General features: G+C 40.6%; 1 protein-coding gene across 5 annotated transcripts in view; it reads right to left on the minus strand.

Moving 5' to 3' along the window:
• The window catches only part of Gramd1c (GRAM domain containing 1C), a 70,398-nt gene that overhangs the window by 7,585 nt on the left and 42,451 nt on the right, over window positions 1–20,362 (minus strand). For all 5 annotated transcript variants that reach the window (XM_055625039.1, XM_055625042.1, XM_055625040.1 and 2 more), the window contains 6 exons: window positions 18,556–18,688; window positions 14,808–14,970; window positions 8,013–8,150; window positions 2,326–2,444; window positions 508–650; window positions 70–173 (listed from right to left, as the gene is read on the minus strand). In XM_055625039.1, the coding sequence (XP_055481014.1) occupies window positions 70–173; window positions 508–650; window positions 2,326–2,444; window positions 8,013–8,150; window positions 14,808–14,970; window positions 18,556–18,688 (800 nt within the window). The remainder of the gene's footprint in view (window positions 1–69; window positions 174–507; window positions 651–2,325; window positions 2,445–8,012; window positions 8,151–14,807; window positions 14,971–18,555; window positions 18,689–20,362) is intronic.

A 20,362-nucleotide genomic window follows, 5' to 3' on the forward strand; every position in this document is an offset into this window, starting at 1 on the left:
ATACATACATACATACATACATACATACATACATACATACATACATAGATGGATTAAAACTTTACAGACCAAGCTGTTTGAAATAGCTATCCATTAAACTCCAGGTATTCTTCTCAATTAAAGACTTGATAAGGCCCCATGGTTGTTTCTTGAACTTCAAGTCTGTGGAAACTCTAATAGGGTGAGAAGAAAATAATATTTCTTTAGAGGCAGACTTTAGCCAGCAGAAGACATCAAGGTGAGTTCAGGGGAGTGTGGCCATAGACTGCTTTAGCTATCCCATTGCAATGAGGTTGCATTCTGTGGAAATCCACCTGGAGGACACTTGTTTTAGCCTGTGTAGCCCCAGAATATCAAAACGTCATCAGCTGCAGTCTCCTGACGGCTGCTGGACATGCGAGTTAGGCAAGAAGCAAAGCTCTGGGGACTTGCTTGAGAACTCTGGGCTAGTTTTGCAGCGTACCCTGGCTACACACGGACACACACCTTGCCCTTGCAGTTACTCACCTCATCCTGCATCTCTGCTTTGCAGCTCGGACGATACAGTATCTCGTCACAGTGTAGAAGTAGTCATGGTAGGGGACATCGTGTATCAGCACTTCTGCATCCACTAAATAAAATTGTGCCTCCCGACTCTCTTTATACAGCGTCTGCAAAGCAGGAGAAAAATGCTTACATACCTATTTCCCAGATAGTTCCCAGTTATTTAGAACAATGCGCTGACGTTCCTTCTCACACATACAAAAGACATCAAATTTTTTGACAAGCTAGGACAGGATGAGAAACACACCACATCATCTTTCTGTGTTTATTAGCTATAATGAGATTTAAGTTAAAAATTCAGTTGATACTTCAAAACCAATTGAATAATACAAGGTCCATAACTCCCACATTCATCAAAGTTTAACAAAGGCAAATGTTATCAAAAAAGAGCAAAGAAAGGAAGGAAGGAAGGAAGGAAGGAAGGAAGGAAGGAAGGAAGGAAAAGAAATTGAGCAAAGAAAACATCACTTTCCCTAAACAGGATTTAGGGGGTCTGTCAGCTAAACCTTTCTCATTTTAACTCTTCTACCCATCATTGAAGGAGGAAGGACTGGCTTCCAAGTTTATAGAAGTTCATCTATGCCAAATACTGATCTCTTCTTGTATATGTGGCAACCTTTGGAGAGACGGCTCAGAGGTGAAGAGCACTGGATGTTCTTCCAAAGGTCCTGAGTTCAATTCCCAGCAACCACATGGTGGCTCATAACCACCTGTAATGAGATCTGGCACCCTCTTCTGGTGTGCAGGCACACACGCAAGGCAGAACACTATGAATAATAAGTGAGTATTTAAAATACATGAAAGATAAGGGAATCACATTTTCTTTAACACTGATGGAAAAACTGCAACACACGCCTCCTTCAGTCATGCACAGATGCTTGCAATGGTCTTCATATGCACCATACTTCTGCCCAGATCGGCCCCCCACTCCAAGTCAGTGACACACTAGTGGGTGGCTTGTGTTTATAGTTTTAAAGATGCCTGTGCTTTCCCATATGTCACAGCAGCCACCTAGTTCTTTGGGTTTCTCCCCTTCCATGATCCTATAAGTTAGATTTTAGAAGTGTTCGTTTTAAAATCTTCTATTATGAAAATTCGTACACATGCACAAGACCAGGTGTGGGTATGGTGAACCCTCACGAGCTCATCCACTACCTTCAACCATGTTAACTAGTGTCTCCTCTCATCTGAGCCCCACCTTTTCCCTCCACCAGCCTCCCTCCACAGTGTTACATTAGTTTTCAAAGACATCTGAGCCATTAGTAACATTTTAGACACTACTTCAGTTTTAGATTTTTACAAATTCTTTTGTATGGACCTTTTAATGCCAGCACTTGGGAGGCAGAGGCAGACAGACCTCTGTGAGTTCGAGGCCAGCTTGCTCTACAGAGCTACTTCTAGGACAGCCAGGGCTACACAGAGAAACCCTGTCTTAAAAAGACAAAACAAAACAAAAATAATGAACAAATATCCTGTCTTTAAAATACAACTGCAGGCTGGAGCATACGGCTAGCATGCCAGAGATTCTGGCCGAATCTCTGCAATCACCATTGTTAAAAATAAAACTACAATAGCATTATTGCAAATGACATAAAGACTCCTTACAAGTACTCTCTGACAGGGGATCTATTTAATTAGGTGTGCTTTCTACGCTTTGAAGCACCTTCCGGCCAGTGACAGCTCATTGTGCCTTGCCAGCTATATCTGGTGAAGCCGTCTCATAAACCATTGCCCATGACAGGGATCATCTCTCTTGTGCTACAGGCGTGCCTCCTCACATACCTGCTTTTCCGTGGCAGCCGTGTATTTTCCAGTCAGCGGGTTGCTGAGGACCACAGTGTAGGTCTTGGTTCTCAGCTGGTCACCTCCAGACTCAACTGTCCAGGGGCTGGATACCACATCTGATCAGAGCAAACAAAGGCAGAATCAGAGGTGTGACTAGAGAGTTATATAAAAATTTGTGAGCAGTCCTAACCCCGTTGGAGAAATCATTCTTCTTATAGGAAACATAGCAGGGTCTTCTGAACTGTCTTCTCTTATAAACCCCTTTCCCCAGAGAAGTTCTTACGTTGCTCTGGGCAACAGGTATGTGAAATAGGTATACAAATCACTCACTGAGATTGATTCTTAAAGAAATGTATTATAAAATAATTCCTTAGTTTACCTATCTTTTGCCTTTTAGAATAGCCAAGAGCAAATATGCATGTTATTGGATCCACTTGTTTACTTTGACCTAAGGAGCGTAGGCCATAGCTAAAAATTTGATACACGGGGTGGCAGCATGCCTTCCATGTTTTCCAGAGTCTGTAGGCTCTTTTTATAACAGTCAGCGCTGAGAACACCATTTCAGATAAAATGCATAGTGAAAAATAGCTGAAATATGTTGAGAGCCATTTCAAGAATTGTTAGGAATTCTTTCCTAATCTTATACCCAAATTCATTACATAATTTTTAAAAATAAAATTCCTGTCAGCAGCTCAAAAAGCAACATTTTAATACAATAAAACCCAAAGATATACTAACTTGATACTTAAGTACTAAGGGATGATGGCAGGAAAAAAGTGAAAGTCTTTATTACCCATAATTAAATCATTATGTTTCTATGAGGACAGGAAGTTTGTACGAGCGAAGGTATTGCAGGTATGCTGGCATCATGTGTCATGACACAGTGACACACAGTGTGTGTTCAGAACCCAGGCTGCAACAAAGTCGTTCAAAGCAACAGAGGAGTCAGAGGCACCTCAGATTCATTACACCATTGATTTTGAACTAATTTTTACTATCTGCCATTCAGAAACCTGTTACTGTCGCCAAATTTTTACAAACTGCCTTCCATATTCAATCACACACCTCACTTGTGCGACAACAATCCACAGTTTAAGAAGCTGTAATAGGGGCTGGAGGAATGTCTCAATGGTTAAGAGGACTTGTTCTCAAAGAAGTCCTGGGTTTGATTCCCAACACCTTCATAGTGTCTCAAAACTATCTAGAACTCCAGTCCCAATGAATCTTGATGCCCTCTTTTGACCTCTGTTAGCACCAGGCACACACGTGTTGCATAGACATATATGTGAGCAAAACACTCATAAACATAGAATAAATCTAAAGAAAAAGAAAAATAATTCCTTTTCAAAAAGCTATAACACACACATACACACATCTCATCTACTTATTTCTAATTGTTAATTTGGTTTTTTAGAAGTCAAAATCAAAGGTTGGTTCATCTCTAGGCTTCTGTTTAAAATCTAGGACCCATGGAAATAATGCGAACAAGAACATACGTGTAAATGCTAGCAACAGTGAGGCTAAGGCAGGAGGATAGGGAATTCGAGGCTAGCCTGAGCCATATAAAAAGATTCTGTGTCGGGAAAAAAAAAAGAAGATACAAACATAACACTTGAGTATGCCACCACTAAAGACAAAACATTGAAAGACATTTGCCATTATTCAACACTGAGATTTTAACACCTTCTTGTGGAGAAATCATGTCACAGATGTTAGCAGTTGTGTTTGGTCTGCTAAATGTTTAATGAAGGGAAGGTGACAGAAGTTTTAGATCTAGGTCATAATTCTCTTGCGTTATGAATACAACACATTTCACACACACACACACACACACACACACACACACAAAACAATAGCTTTAAAACACAGCAACATTTGGGAAAATCATTATAGATGAAAGCCTCGTGAGGTCTATTCAAAGGTCTGATTACATCACAAATGCCATCAACTCCAGTAGACATGGACAATTATTTCATAGGTTGGTGCTTCACCGGCCTTCTCATTGCAGCCTTACTTTAATTCATCCCCTGGCATCAAAGGGTTAGCTTGAAGACGACCATTTTTGTTCAGTTTCTTTTCTACAAGTAGGCCTAGTGGCCTAAGGCAGGATCTTAAAGCCTTTGCATATCTGTCGAAGTTTTACAACTACATTTAAAAGGGCAACATCACCTACCACAGGGTCTACCACTCAGCATGTGCTATAAATATAACATGTTTGGGCATTCGTTAAAAAAAAAGATTTCCACTTAATTTCAAAGTACCCGGGAAAAGACAAATAATCCACTGTTAATTGGAAACAGAATCAAAAGGTATCACTGAATTGTTAGCAAAATTCCATAGTATTAAATAAAATAACAATCAAGTTCTATTTCCCCAAGTGTGTTACATTTCGATTTTTATTGTAGTCCAACATGGCCTACTGAATTATCATTTGCAAGAACATCCTCTGATTAACATCATATTGGAAGAGTCAGTCCTCAATACTGAAGAAAAGATCTTTATCAGATAAAATGTCAAGAATAAAGTTGTAAGAAAATAACAACAGACAAAAGGATACAGTGTCTTTTTTTTTTTAATTGTGCTAATGTTAAAAAAGCAAAGACACAATTGCAGCGTATTTTAAGAATGCTTTGTTTTAGTAAGCAATTTGAATCCGTGAGACTTCACACCTGTTAGGGTGTTTGTTATGTAAAATTAGAAAGAACAAGTGTTGGTGCTTCTGTGGGTAAACTGGAGACTATGCATCGCTGCTACGACCGTAAAATGGTCATACCATTTTCTTTGAGCCTCAAAGAAGATAAGCAAAGTTACCCTGTGATGCAACAATCCTTTTCAGGATAAGAAACACTGAGAAGATATCAAAGTAGAGCCTTAAGTAGATATTCACATGTTAATGGCCTGGGTAACACTTCTTGCACAATAGCTAAAAGTCATAAGCAAGCCAAATGTCATTAATGGATGACTGAATACACAGACTATTATATTATACATGCATGCACGGAATATAATTATGCCTTTAAAAGACGTATATCTGCTACAGATCCTCTCGTGGAAGGATACATTTGAAGACATTTTGTTAAGTGTGAAACGTTTCAGTAACAGACAAATATTATATATACTCATTTACATGAAGTAAACTGAGCAGTGAAATTCACAAATGTAACAGATGAAGTGTGGTCCCTTGGGAACTGGGGAGGGACAATGGAGAGTTACTGTTTATAGGCTCAGAGTTTCTGTTTGGTGAAAAATCTGATGAAAAAGGTCTGGAGATGTGTGTGGTAATAGTTACACAACAACGAATGTAGGCAATGTCTCTGAATTCTTAGCTTTATATCATGATTATTTCCTCACAGTTTTAAAATCTGCAAAGCCTGGGCAAATTAAATACAGATGTTATTATACTAGTCAGGTAGCTTCCATTTATCTAAATGAAAACATTTTAAATTGAGTTTTTAATTAGAAGTAATGGTATGCAACTGTAAATAGAAATTAAAGAGACTGCCAACTTAAAAGTTCCTTATCAAAATAAATTAAATCTTTGGGGCTGGTGAGATGGCTCAGGAGATGTCTTAGTTATTTTGTTGCTGTGGTTCAAATTACCATGACCCAAATCCCCCAGTGACATCCATCCTCTAGCAATACCACGTCCCCTAAAAATCCCACAGCCCCGACAAACGGCACCACCAATTGTAGAGCTAGTATGCCACTGCCGGTGGGGACACTGAAATCATCACAGCAGGGAAAGGCGCTTGACATCAACCCTGCCAATCCAAGTTTGAGTCTATGAACCCACACGGTGGAAGGAGAAAACCATCTCTTACAAGTTGTCCTCTGACCTCCACACCTGTGTCTGTGTGTGCACATGCGTGCATGCGCTCCTGTGCTCATGCACGTGCTACAAACACATACACACACAGTGAAAAGAAAGACAGGCAACTTTGATTACTCGGTAGCAGTTTCTAGGAATAACAGTATGGTTTACAGTCATGAACAAATTATCTTTTGGAGAAAAGCCTCTTGACTCATGCTAGGTCTACCCTGTAAGGGGCCTATTTCTGTTCAGACTTTGAATAAGGTGGAAGCCTTTTCTTCCCAAAGTTATTTATGTCACCAGAGAGTTGACATAATCATCCATGTTGAAGCCAGATAGATACTAGACAACAAATGTGGCTATGCAGCAAGAAGCAAACTTTACTTCATACAATCTGAAATAACCTGTGGTGCCTCGTACCCGCAAAAGGGCACTACCACATCAACAATCACTGCTTAGCAAATATCCAGCCCTTCGCAAGGTTCCCCAGAGACTAGCCAAGCACAAACCGATTCACAAGAGATGCAGTAAGTTAAATATGAGCCACTGAGTACAGGGCAACTTACATCTCTTAGCTATTCCATGTTTTAATGGAAAATAGAAAAAGCAGTCTTAAAGCCATGAAACTCATGAAATAATCACAAGATTCCATCTCAACAGAATCCCTTTGCTACTCTATCATGAATAAGAACATTCATTTTTGGACCTGGTGTCAATATCATTGATATTACCTATGAATATATACTTGTGCCTTTGTAAAGTCTCAGCTAACCTAATGGGTAACAAAACCCTTGCAGTATAGAATTGATTTGCTAAGTATGTCAAATGGCTTAACTTGTACAAATGTGTACCACTATACTGTGTCTTAATTTTATATGGCTGACTCCCAAAGTTAACAAAATATCTGGAACATTTGATATAAATTCATTTTTAGACTTCTATAAACTCATCTGAGATATTTGACAAGGCAGGACTTTTATCACGGGAGTAGTAGAATCGTTCTGGGAGTGTAATCGGCTCCCTACAGAAAGCTTCCTATTTTCATTACATTATAGGTACTGTGATCAGAAGGGCATGGCTCTGTCATTTTCACAAAGGAAATACACATGAGCACTACTCAGACTAATACATAAAACCTCTTTCTGCATCCAAGAGCAGCCTCCCAGGCTTTACCCATCTGCTCCTCCGCAATGGCAATGAGCACACTGACTTCCATGTCTATGCAAAGAATTCACACAACAGGCGTACAAGCTTCATATCTAGCTCCTTTCGCTTAACACTGTGAGGTTCACTAATAATTAGAAGCAGCAGGAGTCCACTGTTGTTTGCATTGGTATATGGTATTCTTTAGTGGAAACTTGAATAATTTGTTACTGTATGGGTTACTGGATGGGTTACTGGATGGGTGTATGATGTTCCCAAAACACCGGTAGGTGTTTTTCAGACTGCACACACATCCCTTTCTGATGAGTGTGTACCTCAGAGCGGAAGAGCTGAGTCCAGGAAATCATAGCTGTAATAGATACGAGGCCATTTAGCCAAGTGGTCGCTTCAGTTTACTCTCCGCCTGCATCCAGCTGTCCCGTAATGGAACCCTTTCAAACGGGGTTCAGCAAGACTAACTAGGTAAATTAACGAATAGCTGTAGGTTTAAGGGTATAAACCTAATTTTAAGTAGCACTTACCTAATTAAACAATTATATTGTACACATGTGAATTTAACCAAACATTCAAATCCCAGTTTTAAAATCAATATCTTAAATCAAAGTATATTTACCTTCCCCCAGAAAATCCAGACAACTGTCCCCCAGACAATTTCCCCTCTAAGGAAAATCCTCACAAATGTATTATTAGGTAAGAACAGAGGACCAACCTATTATATTTCTAGAATTAGCAAATCTCTGCATAAAGCGTGAGCTAGTGAAGAGCAATTCAAACATTCTCTCGGCACTGATGTGAAAGACACGGTTGATATGAAGTCTTCCTTGAAGATCATTCTCAGGAATACTTTCTAGAAAAACAAAACACAAACCAGAGGAGAAGAAATTAAGGAAAGATAATTTCAATATTTGGGTAGGGGGAGAGGGATATGTGTTTTATTTTGGTCTTGATACAAAACAGTTTTTAAATATGAATTATCCTCCTTCAGAAATCTAAAACTACAAATTGGAAATGTATATTAAACATAAGCAGATGTACCTGACTAAATAAGATCACAATTTTTAATTGTTAAAACTCACACGCACACACACAGATACTCAGCTGGAAAAATATTGAACTCCTTTTAGAAGATACCATGCAAATGAATGTTTCATATGTGATAAAAGAAATAGTTTCTACCATGGCCCTCTCAAGTCCTACCACTGAATAATAAATTCAGGAAATATGAAGTCCCCGGTATTTCCAATTGCTACATGCACTAACACACTGGCCTGAATGATTCACCAGCTTTGCTGCCAGATGCCCCAGATAGAGGTCACTATATTCATAGTGTATTCTCAATGCCCCAAATTAAAGTGCGAATAACAACTCCTCCTGAAAGGTATTCTACAAAGCTGAATAGTGTCCAATGGATCAGCACTTGCTTCCCCTAGGAACATGATAATAGCTAAGGACCGCAGCAAATGAACTCATGTCTGTCACCTCTTTCGATGTTTTTTTGGAAACAGGGCAGAAACCCTGTTGACATAGTCATTTATATGTCAGACACGGTGCTGATCACCTTCCAGACTGACACATCTCAGCCTTATACAGTCTTTTGGAAGAAGTGACATTACCATCTTCCTCTATGGAGGAGGAAAGTGTGCTGTAGAGAGAGTTGCCAAGATGTCAAGGCCAGGAGTGACGGCCCAACACACAAAAATGTACCCTTCATTTTACATTGCCAGAAAGAATTTAACTAAAAAGACTATAAAAAAGGTTAAAAAAAAAAAAAAAAGGAAAAAAGGCAAGAATAGAAGCCTGATATATAACGAAAACAATGGAAACAACCCAACACAAAATTTTAATGATTTCATGAGAAAAGACAGGGACGTGCTACTATCTCGAGGCTTACCCTCCACCAATACACAAGAAGAAACTATGTCACAAGCTCCAAACTTCAGAAACCAAGCTCCAAGGGTTATCTGGGTAAAGCATCTGTCAATATTAGCCTTTGGGAGCCAGTGTGCTAAAACAAAAGGCAATGTTCTGCAGGCTAACTGAAAAGCAGAACCCTGCCCACCCCCAATACTGCTTTTCCCCTCATTATTGATTAGTGCGTAAAGAATTTACAAATGCCATGTGGATAATGAATGACCTTCTTATAAAAATACTCTTTATAGGCAAAACGATTCACTGAGGTTTCAAAGAGCTCCTTCCATCACTGAAATTAGGCAATTTGCTAAGGTTCTGTAAGGCAGCCTCCCTGCTAGCCTTGGGAAAGAGCTTTCTCCAACACAGAAGTATTACATGTTCATGATAAAAAATAACTCAAATATTCACAATAGAAGCAAACAGCTATAGGTAACTTAGCAGAATTTCTTCAGAAAATTCTTTCCACACAAGGATTCAACCCAATCTCTTTAGTCTGTTCTAATCTTGGGTGCCTTCTCATAATTTATGTTTGTCACACTCCTGAACCCGGAGAGAGTGATGGTCAGGCCATTTTACCTAATGACTTTTAATTTGGGCCTGCCTGGAGTTTTTCATGAGTAAACTAGAAGAGTGGATTTGGGGATTTAGGAACTTACTCTTAAGAGTAATATGCTCTTGGCTGTTGTGAATGGGAAGGTGAAAAGCTGAGCATACAGGGCTCCCTATAGGAAGCTAGCTTTAATTTGGGGGGATGGGGGACATAGACACTAGTTCACACTCTCAACAGCCATGCATAAGAGTTCCTTCTGCTCCCGCATCCCCACCAACACCTATTGGGTTTCTGTTTGTTTTCTTGATGATAGTCATTCTAACTGAGGTGAGCTGAAATCTCAATGTAATTATTTTTGGTTGGTTGGGTCTGGGGTGGGGGGGATGTTGTTCGTCTGTTTTTTTGAGACAGAGTTTCATAGAGCACATGCTGGTCTCAAACTTGCTATGTGGCGGTGGATGACCTTGAACTTCTGATCCTCTGATTTCCTGTTACTAGGATTACAGGTCTGTGTCACCATGTACCATTTTATGCAGTGCTGGGAACCAAGTCCAGGGCTTTGGACACGTGCTAGGTGAGCACTCTTAACAGATGAGTTGCAGTCCCTAACCCATCAATAGAGGTTTCACCAAGAGCTAAGAATGTTGAAGATTTTCATGTGTGTTTATTGGCCATTTTTACTTGAAAGGTGGTTTTAGGTTCACTTGTCCATTTACTAACTGAATTACTTACTCTTTGGCTGTTTAATTTTCAAATATTTTTTGGATATTAATCCCTGTTGACTATAGCAAAGATCTTCCTCCTGTTTTATAGGATATCTTGTCACTCTATTGATTTTCTTTTGCTGTGCAAATATTTTAAAATTGAATGCAATATGCGCCAAGCTCATCTGGTATTTTCTCTACATCTAGAGGTAGCCTTTTCTCCTAAGGAGCCCTGAAATGATAACTTTTCAAAAGTGAGCTGCTTATTCATATTAAAAATAGAAAGATTATGCTTATGTACGTTCTTCAATACAATATTTTCATGTTTTGCCTAAGCCCCATTAGGTCATAGATTTTTGAATTATGGCTGATACAAGTGCAATTTATTATATCCGTATCAGAAATTATTAATATGGTCTGCATGTAAATTTACTCAAGGAAATTAGTAAACAAAATAAATTATTCCTGCTTTGGATTACTCATTTATGAAATTCTTGACATTTCAATCCTCTCCAAATAATACAAATAAGACTGCTATGCAAAGTAAGTTGGCAGGTGGTATTTTTTTAGGTGAAGAAAGGACACTGCTCAACTCAGGAGCAGAGTAGTATTGTTAATATAGAAAAAAAAATAGTGCTTAAAAAATATCAGTTTGTTGGGCATAGTGGCGCATGCCTGTAATCCCAGCAGTTGGGGAGGCAGAGGCAGGTAGATCTCTGTGAGTTCAAGGTCAGCCTGGTCTACAAATCAAGGCTAGAGAAGCCAAGGCTACACAGAGAAACCCTGTCTTGAAACACACGCACACGCACATGCACAAACATATAATCTCAATTTAGGAACCAGAGAGGTGGTTGCTCTTCCAGAAGACGCAAGTGTGGATCCCATAATCCCCATTGGACAGCTCACCAACATCAGAAACTCCAGCTCCAGGAGATCCAAGGACCTCCTACTTCTGTGGGCACCAGCAGTTGCAGGCACAGACACGCACAAGTATACATAATTTAAGACGAGCTTTTAAAGCATCGGTTGGAAGATGGCCAGTAGAAATAATTCGAAATGAAGCAGATAAATACAGGGGAAATCAAGCAATGTGAAACTTAAAACATATACTGCCAGTTGTTCTGAGAATGCATAAAACATGCTCTATAGGAAAAAACTGAGTTTGGGATTTGGGGCAAGCACAGGCAAACACCGATTTCCTCCATGAGACAGTATCATGATTTTGTGTTTTAATTGATCTTGTCGGGATACATAATCCTAGAGTGAATCTCTCCATCAAAATAATCCACTGCCCCTTCCCCCCAAATTGTAGCATAAATGTGAGAGAAAAGTAGGGTGGGATTTTTGCATTTTCCTATCTGTTCAAAAGCAGATCAGGGTGCTCCATTTCAGCAAGTGTGGTGACGTGTGCAGGATCCTAGTGCTCGGGGTCAGGCAGGAACGTCACTGGAAGCTCAAGGCCTGCCGGAGGTCCATGACCAGCTTCAGGACACAGCAAGACCCTGTCTCTACAGACACACTGCATCCTTGTTGGGTTTGAAGGGATTTCCACCAGCTCCCTCTAACCCTCGCGGCAAGGCCTAAACCCTAGTTGGTCTACTTCGTTTGACTCTCCCCATTTTCTCCCCAGTTCATTTCCTGCCTATGGATCCATCATTTTACAACCACAAGAAAATTGAAGAACAGATTCATCATCATACTCACTTGAAAGACCTGATGGGCCTGGGATTTGAAACTCATTTAGGGAAAACAGTTGGAACACTCAAGTCATTATCTAATGATAATCTAATTTTAAAAAAACAGAACAACACCACCACCTTAGGAACACTCGGGAAAATGTCATGTAAATGTTCACTGCCAAACCAAGCAGTTTTTAAAGAGGCACCAATAAGGAACACAGTGGCCAGGGCTCACATACAAGAACTACACACTCATCTTTCAATTATCCCTCAATGTGTGCACAGCTTTTGAGTTTTAATGTCATTTTTCTGGGAACTCAATGATGAAATGACTTTTTAAGGACAATTCTTAAGAGCAGGCTTAAACAAAGAGAAAATAATTTCTTAATCTGGTGTCACTTGCCTATTTGGCCACTGGGTGCCAGAATAGATCTTCCTAGAGTCCTAGGTTGGGTCAGGCAGCACCTGTCTAATTCATACCCACTCATCCTGAAGGTGGTAGCAGGGGCCCTAGTAAGGCTGTGCTATTCACCATTCCCATCATGCCTACTGCACTGACCTCAGTGCCAGTGCTCCTCATTTCTTACAAAACCTACTGGGTGATATGACACACTGGTTATGAGAACCGAGAGAGAGGAGGGAGCATGACTTGCCAGTAAGTTTCCTATAAATGCCGGGTCCCCCCCCCCCCATTATTATATTCTCAACTATTCCATGCTTCCCTCTTCCTCCCACCCTAGCTCCTGGGTATGCACTGAGGACAGAGTAAGAAGGCAGCTATCTGCAGCCAGCAACAGTGTCCTCACCAGAAAGCAATTCGGCTGGGCCTGATCTGTGACTTCCACCCCATCGAACTGTGAAGAATTACACTGTTCTTGTCTGAGCCATGCGGCCTGCGGGATCTGTCCTGGCAGCACATGCTGCCTAACCTAATGTGTAAGCATGGATGGGGCAGATGGGGTGGGCGTGGCACATGTCTGTCCTGCCTAGTGAAGCAGGTACCCTCAGAAGCTACTGCTGCTCCATGGCTGGGTTTCCCTCTTCCTCTATGGAGGGTGGCTGGCCTGACTGATGAGTAGATCATCCCCATTTTCAGCTCAGGCGGTAGTCCTGCTGCCTCTGGCACATGTAAGGAAGTTAGTGTCTAACTCGGCCGCTATTCGTGTTGAGGATAATGTTTTGGTCTCTTTGACTTGCTTTTTGCTTTTTTTTTTCTTTTTTTTCTCCTCCCTATTTTATTACAGTAGGGATATCAGAAAGGGTGCTATCTGTTGGTCCTGTGCAATAATATAAAGCATATAGTAAGAATACCAGCCAAAGTATATAGCACATTTGGTACCCAGAAGGCCTTTCTTTTGGTAAAGATTCTGATTACTCATCATCGTGAGAGTTTAGCTACATCTATTGGTCTTCTAAAACCAAATAATTTATTTTATTTCATTTTTTACATTTCATTTATTTATTGTGGAGAGGGTACGTGGGCTATCACACACCTACAGGGTCAATGGACGGTTTGCAGGAGTCAATTTCTTCCTTCCCAGTGGATCCCAGGGACTGAACTCAAATTACTTTGCTTAATGGCAAGCACCTTCACCCACTGGGCCATCTCACCGTCCCCATAAATTATCTTTAAATGCCATGTAGAATATTATTAACGTTTCTCTTTTTAAAAATTTCAACTATAGAATGTTCCTTTAGAAGTTATTTGGGGAAAAAAAAGTTATTTGGAAATAAATTTAAATTAAAAAAACTCAATAGACAATGACCCTAATAAAAACAGTTCAGAAGTGATTGTGAGGATGTGGGCATGCTTCACATGTGGCTATTTTTAAATATTTCTCAAAAGTATTCTAAAATATAACATTTTATTATTATTATTTTATTCTAAAATAAAAGCATTTGACTACTCCTTTACAGAGTGGAATAATAATCTCCTAAGTAACATCAGTAAAGTAATCTTTTAAAAAGAGTCCCTTTCTAGAAATTTGATTTGCTTTGTAAGCTACACAGTAATTTAAATATTAATCTTGGAATGTGCACCTGCCATGACTACTTGCTTTCATAAATATATAAACATATATGTGTGTATATGTGTGTGTGTATGTGTGTGTGTGTATATGTGTGTGTATGTGTGTGTATATGTGTGTGTATATGTGTGTGTGTGTGTGTGTGTGTGTGTGCGCGCGCCTTGGCTGGCCTCAAACTTAGAGCCTCCCCTGCTTCTTGCTTCCCAGATGCTGGGATTAAAGGTGTGCACCACTGCACCGGTTACCAGGGGTGCACACCTGTGCCACCAAATGCTGGTTTTGCCGTGTGGGTGCTGGGGCTCAAACTCGGGTCCTCGCACTTGCATTGAGCTACTTTACTAACTCCTGGTCCCAGAAAGCTTGGGATTCTAAGTCGATCTAATGGAGACTTTCAAATTCCAGACTTTGAGAGGAATAAAGATGGGTCAGACTGACTGAGGAGCTGTTCTCCCATCCTCTATGCACATTCGTGCCTTTTCTGGTTCTCTGTAGCGCGCGGCTGCCACAGTCAAGTTCTCACTCTGCGCGCGCGCGCGCTCACACACACACACACACACACACACACACACTCCTAACACAAGGGTAAACATTAGAAGACATGCTTGGAATTTTGTTTAGATTGAAAGTCTTTACCTTCGTCTGCAGAATCTGAAGTGCTGCCTTTGTCCAGAGAAAGGTACTCATTTTTATTCAAGTCCAGTGATTTGGAGGATGTTCTACTTAACCTCTTTTCTGAATCTACTGAAGGGCTTTTTTTCACACGTTTCTCACTCTGGGACTCCTCTTTTCCTAATCCCTAAAAGACAAACAATTCAGTTTGAAAGTAAAAAAAAAAAAAAAAAAAATGATTTGAAGCATAGGTCATACAGTAAGAACTTTAATATTGAATATGAAGCGGAAAGGACTGAAATGCTGCTTTATAGCATTCTGTTAGGACTGAATGCTATCCTTAAAATGTTAGTAGGTAATGAAGGCCTTCCTGAAGTGTTCTCACACAGTAATGAACAATTAATTTATAAAGAATATCATATAAAAGGGATTCAGAGGAAGTTAACATGTGAGTGGCTGGAGCGGAAAGTAAACGGGACAGAAGACAAAAAATAAGGAAGAATCAGGTCTTTTGGAGGGAAGCCAAACCCGGTTTTGTTTCCTTACCCATCACCCACCATGTACCCATCTCTCAAAACCAATAATAAAGTAGAAATGAAAAGGCCATGAAGAGATAGAAGTCCCCCAGGAGAGCAGGTTGGAGAGGATTAGCTTCATTACAAACACAACTGGTTCTACCATTAAGAGATGAAGAGATAAGGAATTAAAATATGCCAAAATGATGTGTATACTTTCTGGGCATATTTAAGAAAGACATGCCATTTCTATAGTAACAGATAAATATAATAGTAAACAGATACAGTAAATGATGGATATTAAATATAAATGCTATTACGCTATAATTCAAACAGAACTAAGTATAATTAGTCAGATAAATAAAGAATTTGTATTAACTATACAGAAAAATTCCTTTTTGTGTTGTCTGTGTATACACAGATGAAAGAGCAGACAAAACATATATCCAGCCCTTTTCTTTTCTGCACTAGAAGATCCTTCTCCAGCGATAAATAGGGACTCAGCTTCAGGGAGGACACAGGGAGCTGAGCGGTACCTGGGACCAGGACACAATTCACAGTTAGACTCTCCTACCTGGAGAACTGATTCTTCAGGCAGAGAATGCAGCTAAAAAACAAGAGCTGATCTATTTACAAGTTCCATGGTAGAAAGCAATATGCTTGCTTAGCAGATCCAGGGCCCCCCTAACAGTCAAGCAGAGCCCACACTGTTTTTATTCTCTTGTTAACTAAATTATATTTCCTGTTATAGGGATATAGATAAATACCTAGACAAAAAGTAACAGTGGGGCTGGAGAGATGGCTCAGTGATTAATTAAGAGCACTGAGTGCTCTTCTAGAGGACTGAGAGTCAATTCCCAGCACCCACTTGGCGACTCACAACTGTCTGTAACTCCAGTTCCAGGGACCCTGATACCTTCACACAGACATACATGCAGGCAAAACAATGCACATAAAATAAAAATTAAAAATTACTAAAAAAGGAAGAGATCAAGAAAAGTAACAAATTGTTGGTGTTTACTGTTTTATCTCTAGATATCTTCCCATATTTTACAAGGAATATTAATTTTATAACAAGCATATTTTCATTTGGAGAACAGTTGTTTCTGATTTTTGTTATTTTCAATTTGATGAAAGTGAAAAAAAAAATCAAACAAAGTGAAAAACAGACAAATATTTGCTGATTCCTAAGACCTGAAAATTTCACCATAAACTCCTTGTGAAAAAGACCCAACTTCCAAAGCAAGAAAAACATCTTGAACTAAGCATCAACAAGACTATGATTGATCTGCTGCACTCTTTTAAATCCCCTTCACTACTAAGAATAGGCAACTCCAATAGTTAGGGGGACATACATGGAGATTAAGCTTCCATCTGCTACATGTGTGCGGGGGGCCTAGGTCCCACCCACGCATACTCTGGTTGGTAGGTCAGTCACTGTGAGTCCAGGTTAGTTTACTCTTATAGGTCTTCTGGTAGAGTCATTGACCCTTCCTGCTCCCTCAATCCTTCCCCTAACTCTTCCAAAACACTACCTGATCTCCACCTAATGTTTGACTGTGGGTCTCTGCATCTGTTGCCATCAGCTGCCAGGTGAAGCTGTTCAGAGGACTGTTAGGCTAGACTTAGAGGTGAGGACAGAACTAGAGGTGAGGACCAACAGGCTAAGCATTCCGAGAAGAGCCACAGAAGATGGGGGAAGTAGGAAGGACTAGGTGACAGCCTAGAGTCCTGAGAACCAAGTCCTCAACGGTGGACTTTGGTAAAGAGATAATGATTCGGCAAGAAGTCTCCCACCTTGTTACCTCCCCTAAGTGAGTGTTCCACATACAAAGACTGACTTCCAGAATGACATTTCTTGTGCAGTGGTAGGGCCTGAAGTGTCTCTTAATGCATAAGTTTTATAACAGTTGGCTGACGTAGATGCTTGATGAAAGGTGGTGGCCTAACACAGTGTAGAACTCAGAGGCCTTTCACATAAATAAATCTATGTCAGTGTTTTCCCAACATTTACCCAGAGGAGATCCTAGGAGCTTCCTAGCTGGGGTGGGGGGTGGGGGTGTGGAGAGGGAGTCAGTTCTATAAAAAAACATTGCTAACTACATGCAGGCCCACTTTCAATAACAACAGCCTATGGTTTTAGGATACTTAACTAATTGTTCCCAGTACCTCCATGGCCACCAATTCATTCCATTCTTATTTTAGAAATCCTGTGAGTTATTACTCTTACTTTATAGTTGAGAGAACAAAGACAAAGCATTAGCAGCTAACTTATTTGATATGGTGCCCTTAGCAAGAGGCAGAAGCAGGGTCTGACACCCAAAAGCTGCTCTAAAATCCGATCGGTCAAGTTGGAGGCCCCAAACAGGAAAAGCTGTGTTGAAGCACTCAGCTCTGAGAAGGTGGTTTCTAAACACCATGCTCTTCACTAAGAAAATGGTTCATAAAAAAAAAAAAAAAAAAAAAAAGACGTATCTATGGCAGAAAATACACAAATGTGCATGGGACACACTGCTATTTCAGAAAAAAAAAAAAAAAGCATTAGAGATCAGAAGACAGGAGCCCCTCTGAAGGGGCTGAGGAGACACACCAAGTATCAAATAACAACAGGAATAAAGAGCCAGGTGTGGTTGGGAATGCCTGTAGCCCTAGTACTAAGGAGAGTGAGGAAGGAGAAGGCTCACAGATTCTGAGTCTGACTGAGAAACATAGCAAGATCCTGTTTAAAATTAATCATGACTCCAAGTGATTGAAACTAAATAAACTTTAAAACCAATACACTTAAAATACTTGGAAAAAAAAAAAAGTAGCTTGCCAGCTAACTAAAGAGCCCAGTTGTTGGCTGGACTGTCATCTCTAATAAGGAGTGTTCCCTGTGACCCAGCCTGTGTGCAAAGGCTCATCATTCCCCCTTCAAAACAGACCACACACACATTCTTCACCTTTGGGGAAATTTCACTGACTACAAATTCCCATATCTTGTTATATTTTAAACGGTACTTAGTGTTTTAACTATGTCGTTCAGGGACCTGCTGGTGGCTCTGTTCCTTAGAAGACCACCACATGCTTTTCCCGCATAACCTCTGCTACTTAGAGATTTAAGCCCTCTTCCTAAAATAAAGTAGCAGCCAGACATCCCAAGCTTTTGAACACTGGGAATACATTGCATTTTTTTTTTTTTTTTTTGACTTGAGCTGGTGCTGCAATTGACACGTATCCAGATCAGGTGTAAGTTTTAGGAAACAGCATAGACTGACTCTTTTCGGTGAGTTCCCATCCGGTGGCTCTGTGTCTGAGACTCGGCTGGTTGGCTCCTGTGGAAAGCTGGTGGCCTTGGAGAACTTTTCATCTCTCTCCCCAGCGTCATCCACACTGCTTCTTCCGGGGCTTCTGCGGAAACACAGCATTGCATTACGGAAGCCTAAGGTTATATCTCCACCCAGAAAGCCCTCCCTGTTCCTCTCTGAAGTCTTTGCTAGTCTAAATCATCTCAACAAAGAGTAAATTAAGCTGCAGCAAGCTCCAGTTATAACACGCTATCCTGTTAATGACAGCAGACTTTGTTCTTGAAAATAAAATAAAAGTTTATATGGAAATCCATACATTTCAGAAATCACTAAAAATATAATGAAGTTCAAGTCACCCCAGCAGTGTGGATCAGATGTAAGTCGACTTGTAAAACCACAGAACTTCAAAGGGTTAGGAAGATGTATGAGTTGGGTGCCTCTCCGCACCATCAGGCCGTTGTCCTGCTTCTGACTTAGTAACCAGGAGGTAACCTGGCCCTCCTGAAGTGGGAGCTCCTCTTGTCTGAACACAATGGCCATCAGTCAGGCTGAGGCAGGACACAAAGACAGGGAGAACAAGGAAATGTGGGAAGGAGGGGAAGTGGGTCCCTCACTCTGAGATCTAGCTTGTATTTCCCTCTAGCTGAGAGTCAAGAATCAACACTGTTTAGTCACTTTGTATCCCAGCTGTAGCCCCCTCCCTCATTTCCTCCCAATCCCACCCTCCCTCTCTCCCTCATCTCCTCCCATGCCTCTCCCCAAGTCCACTGATAGGGGAGGCTCCTTTCCCTCTGACCCTAGCCTATCAGGTATCATCAGAACTGGCTACATTGTCTTCCTCTGTGGCCTGATAAGGCTGCTCCCACTTCAGGGAGAGGTGATTAAAGGGCTAGCCACTGAGTTCTTGTCAGAGACAGTTCCTGTTCCCATTACTAGGAAACCCACCTGGACACTGAGCTGCCATGGGCTACATCTGTGCTGGGGTTCTAGGTTATCTCCACACATGGTCCTTGGTTGGAATATCAGTCTCACAAAAGACCCCAGATTTTTGGTTCTGTTGCTCTCCTTGTGGAGCTCCTGTCCCCTCCAGGTCTTTCTATCTCCCCATTCTTTCATAAGATTCCCTGCACTCTGCCCAAAGTTTGGCTATGAGTTTCAGCATCTGCTTTGATACCTTGCTGGGCAGAGTCTTTCAGAGGCCCTCTGTGGTAGACTCCTGTCCTGTTCCCTGTTTTCTCCCTCTTCCAACGTCCATCCCATTTGTGTTTCTGAACGAGGATTGATCATCTTACCCAGGGTCGTCCTTCTTGCTTAGCTTCTTTAGGTGTACAGATTTTAGTATGTTTATCCAATATTATATGTCTAATATCCACTTACAAGTGAGTATATACCCTGTGTCTTTCTACTTCTGGGATATCTCACTCAGGATAATAAAAATAAAATATTTTTTTTAAAAGAATCTTCAACACAAATGACAAAAATCAAAACTGCTGGCAAATAGCCAGGTGTGGTGGTGCACACACCTTTAATTTCAGCACTTGGGAGGCAGAGGCAGGTGGATCGATATGAGTTCAGGGTCAGCCTGGTCTACAAAAAATTCCAGGACAACCAGCGCTACATAAACCCTGTCTCAATAAAACAAAACAAAACCAAACAAAACAAAACACCTGCCTGCAAAGATAGTACTAGTTTTTCTAAAGACATCGCAATGATGTTCAACCTACCTCGGGTCCTAATGCTTACTTAGGATGAGAAGCTTTATGGCCTAAGGCTTAAG

The sequence above is a fragment of the Psammomys obesus genome, unplaced genomic scaffold (genome assembly GCF_907164565.1).
Source record: "Psammomys obesus unplaced genomic scaffold, mPsaObe1.curated_primary_1811, whole genome shotgun sequence".
NCBI lineage: Eukaryota > Metazoa > Chordata > Mammalia > Rodentia > Muridae > Psammomys > Psammomys obesus.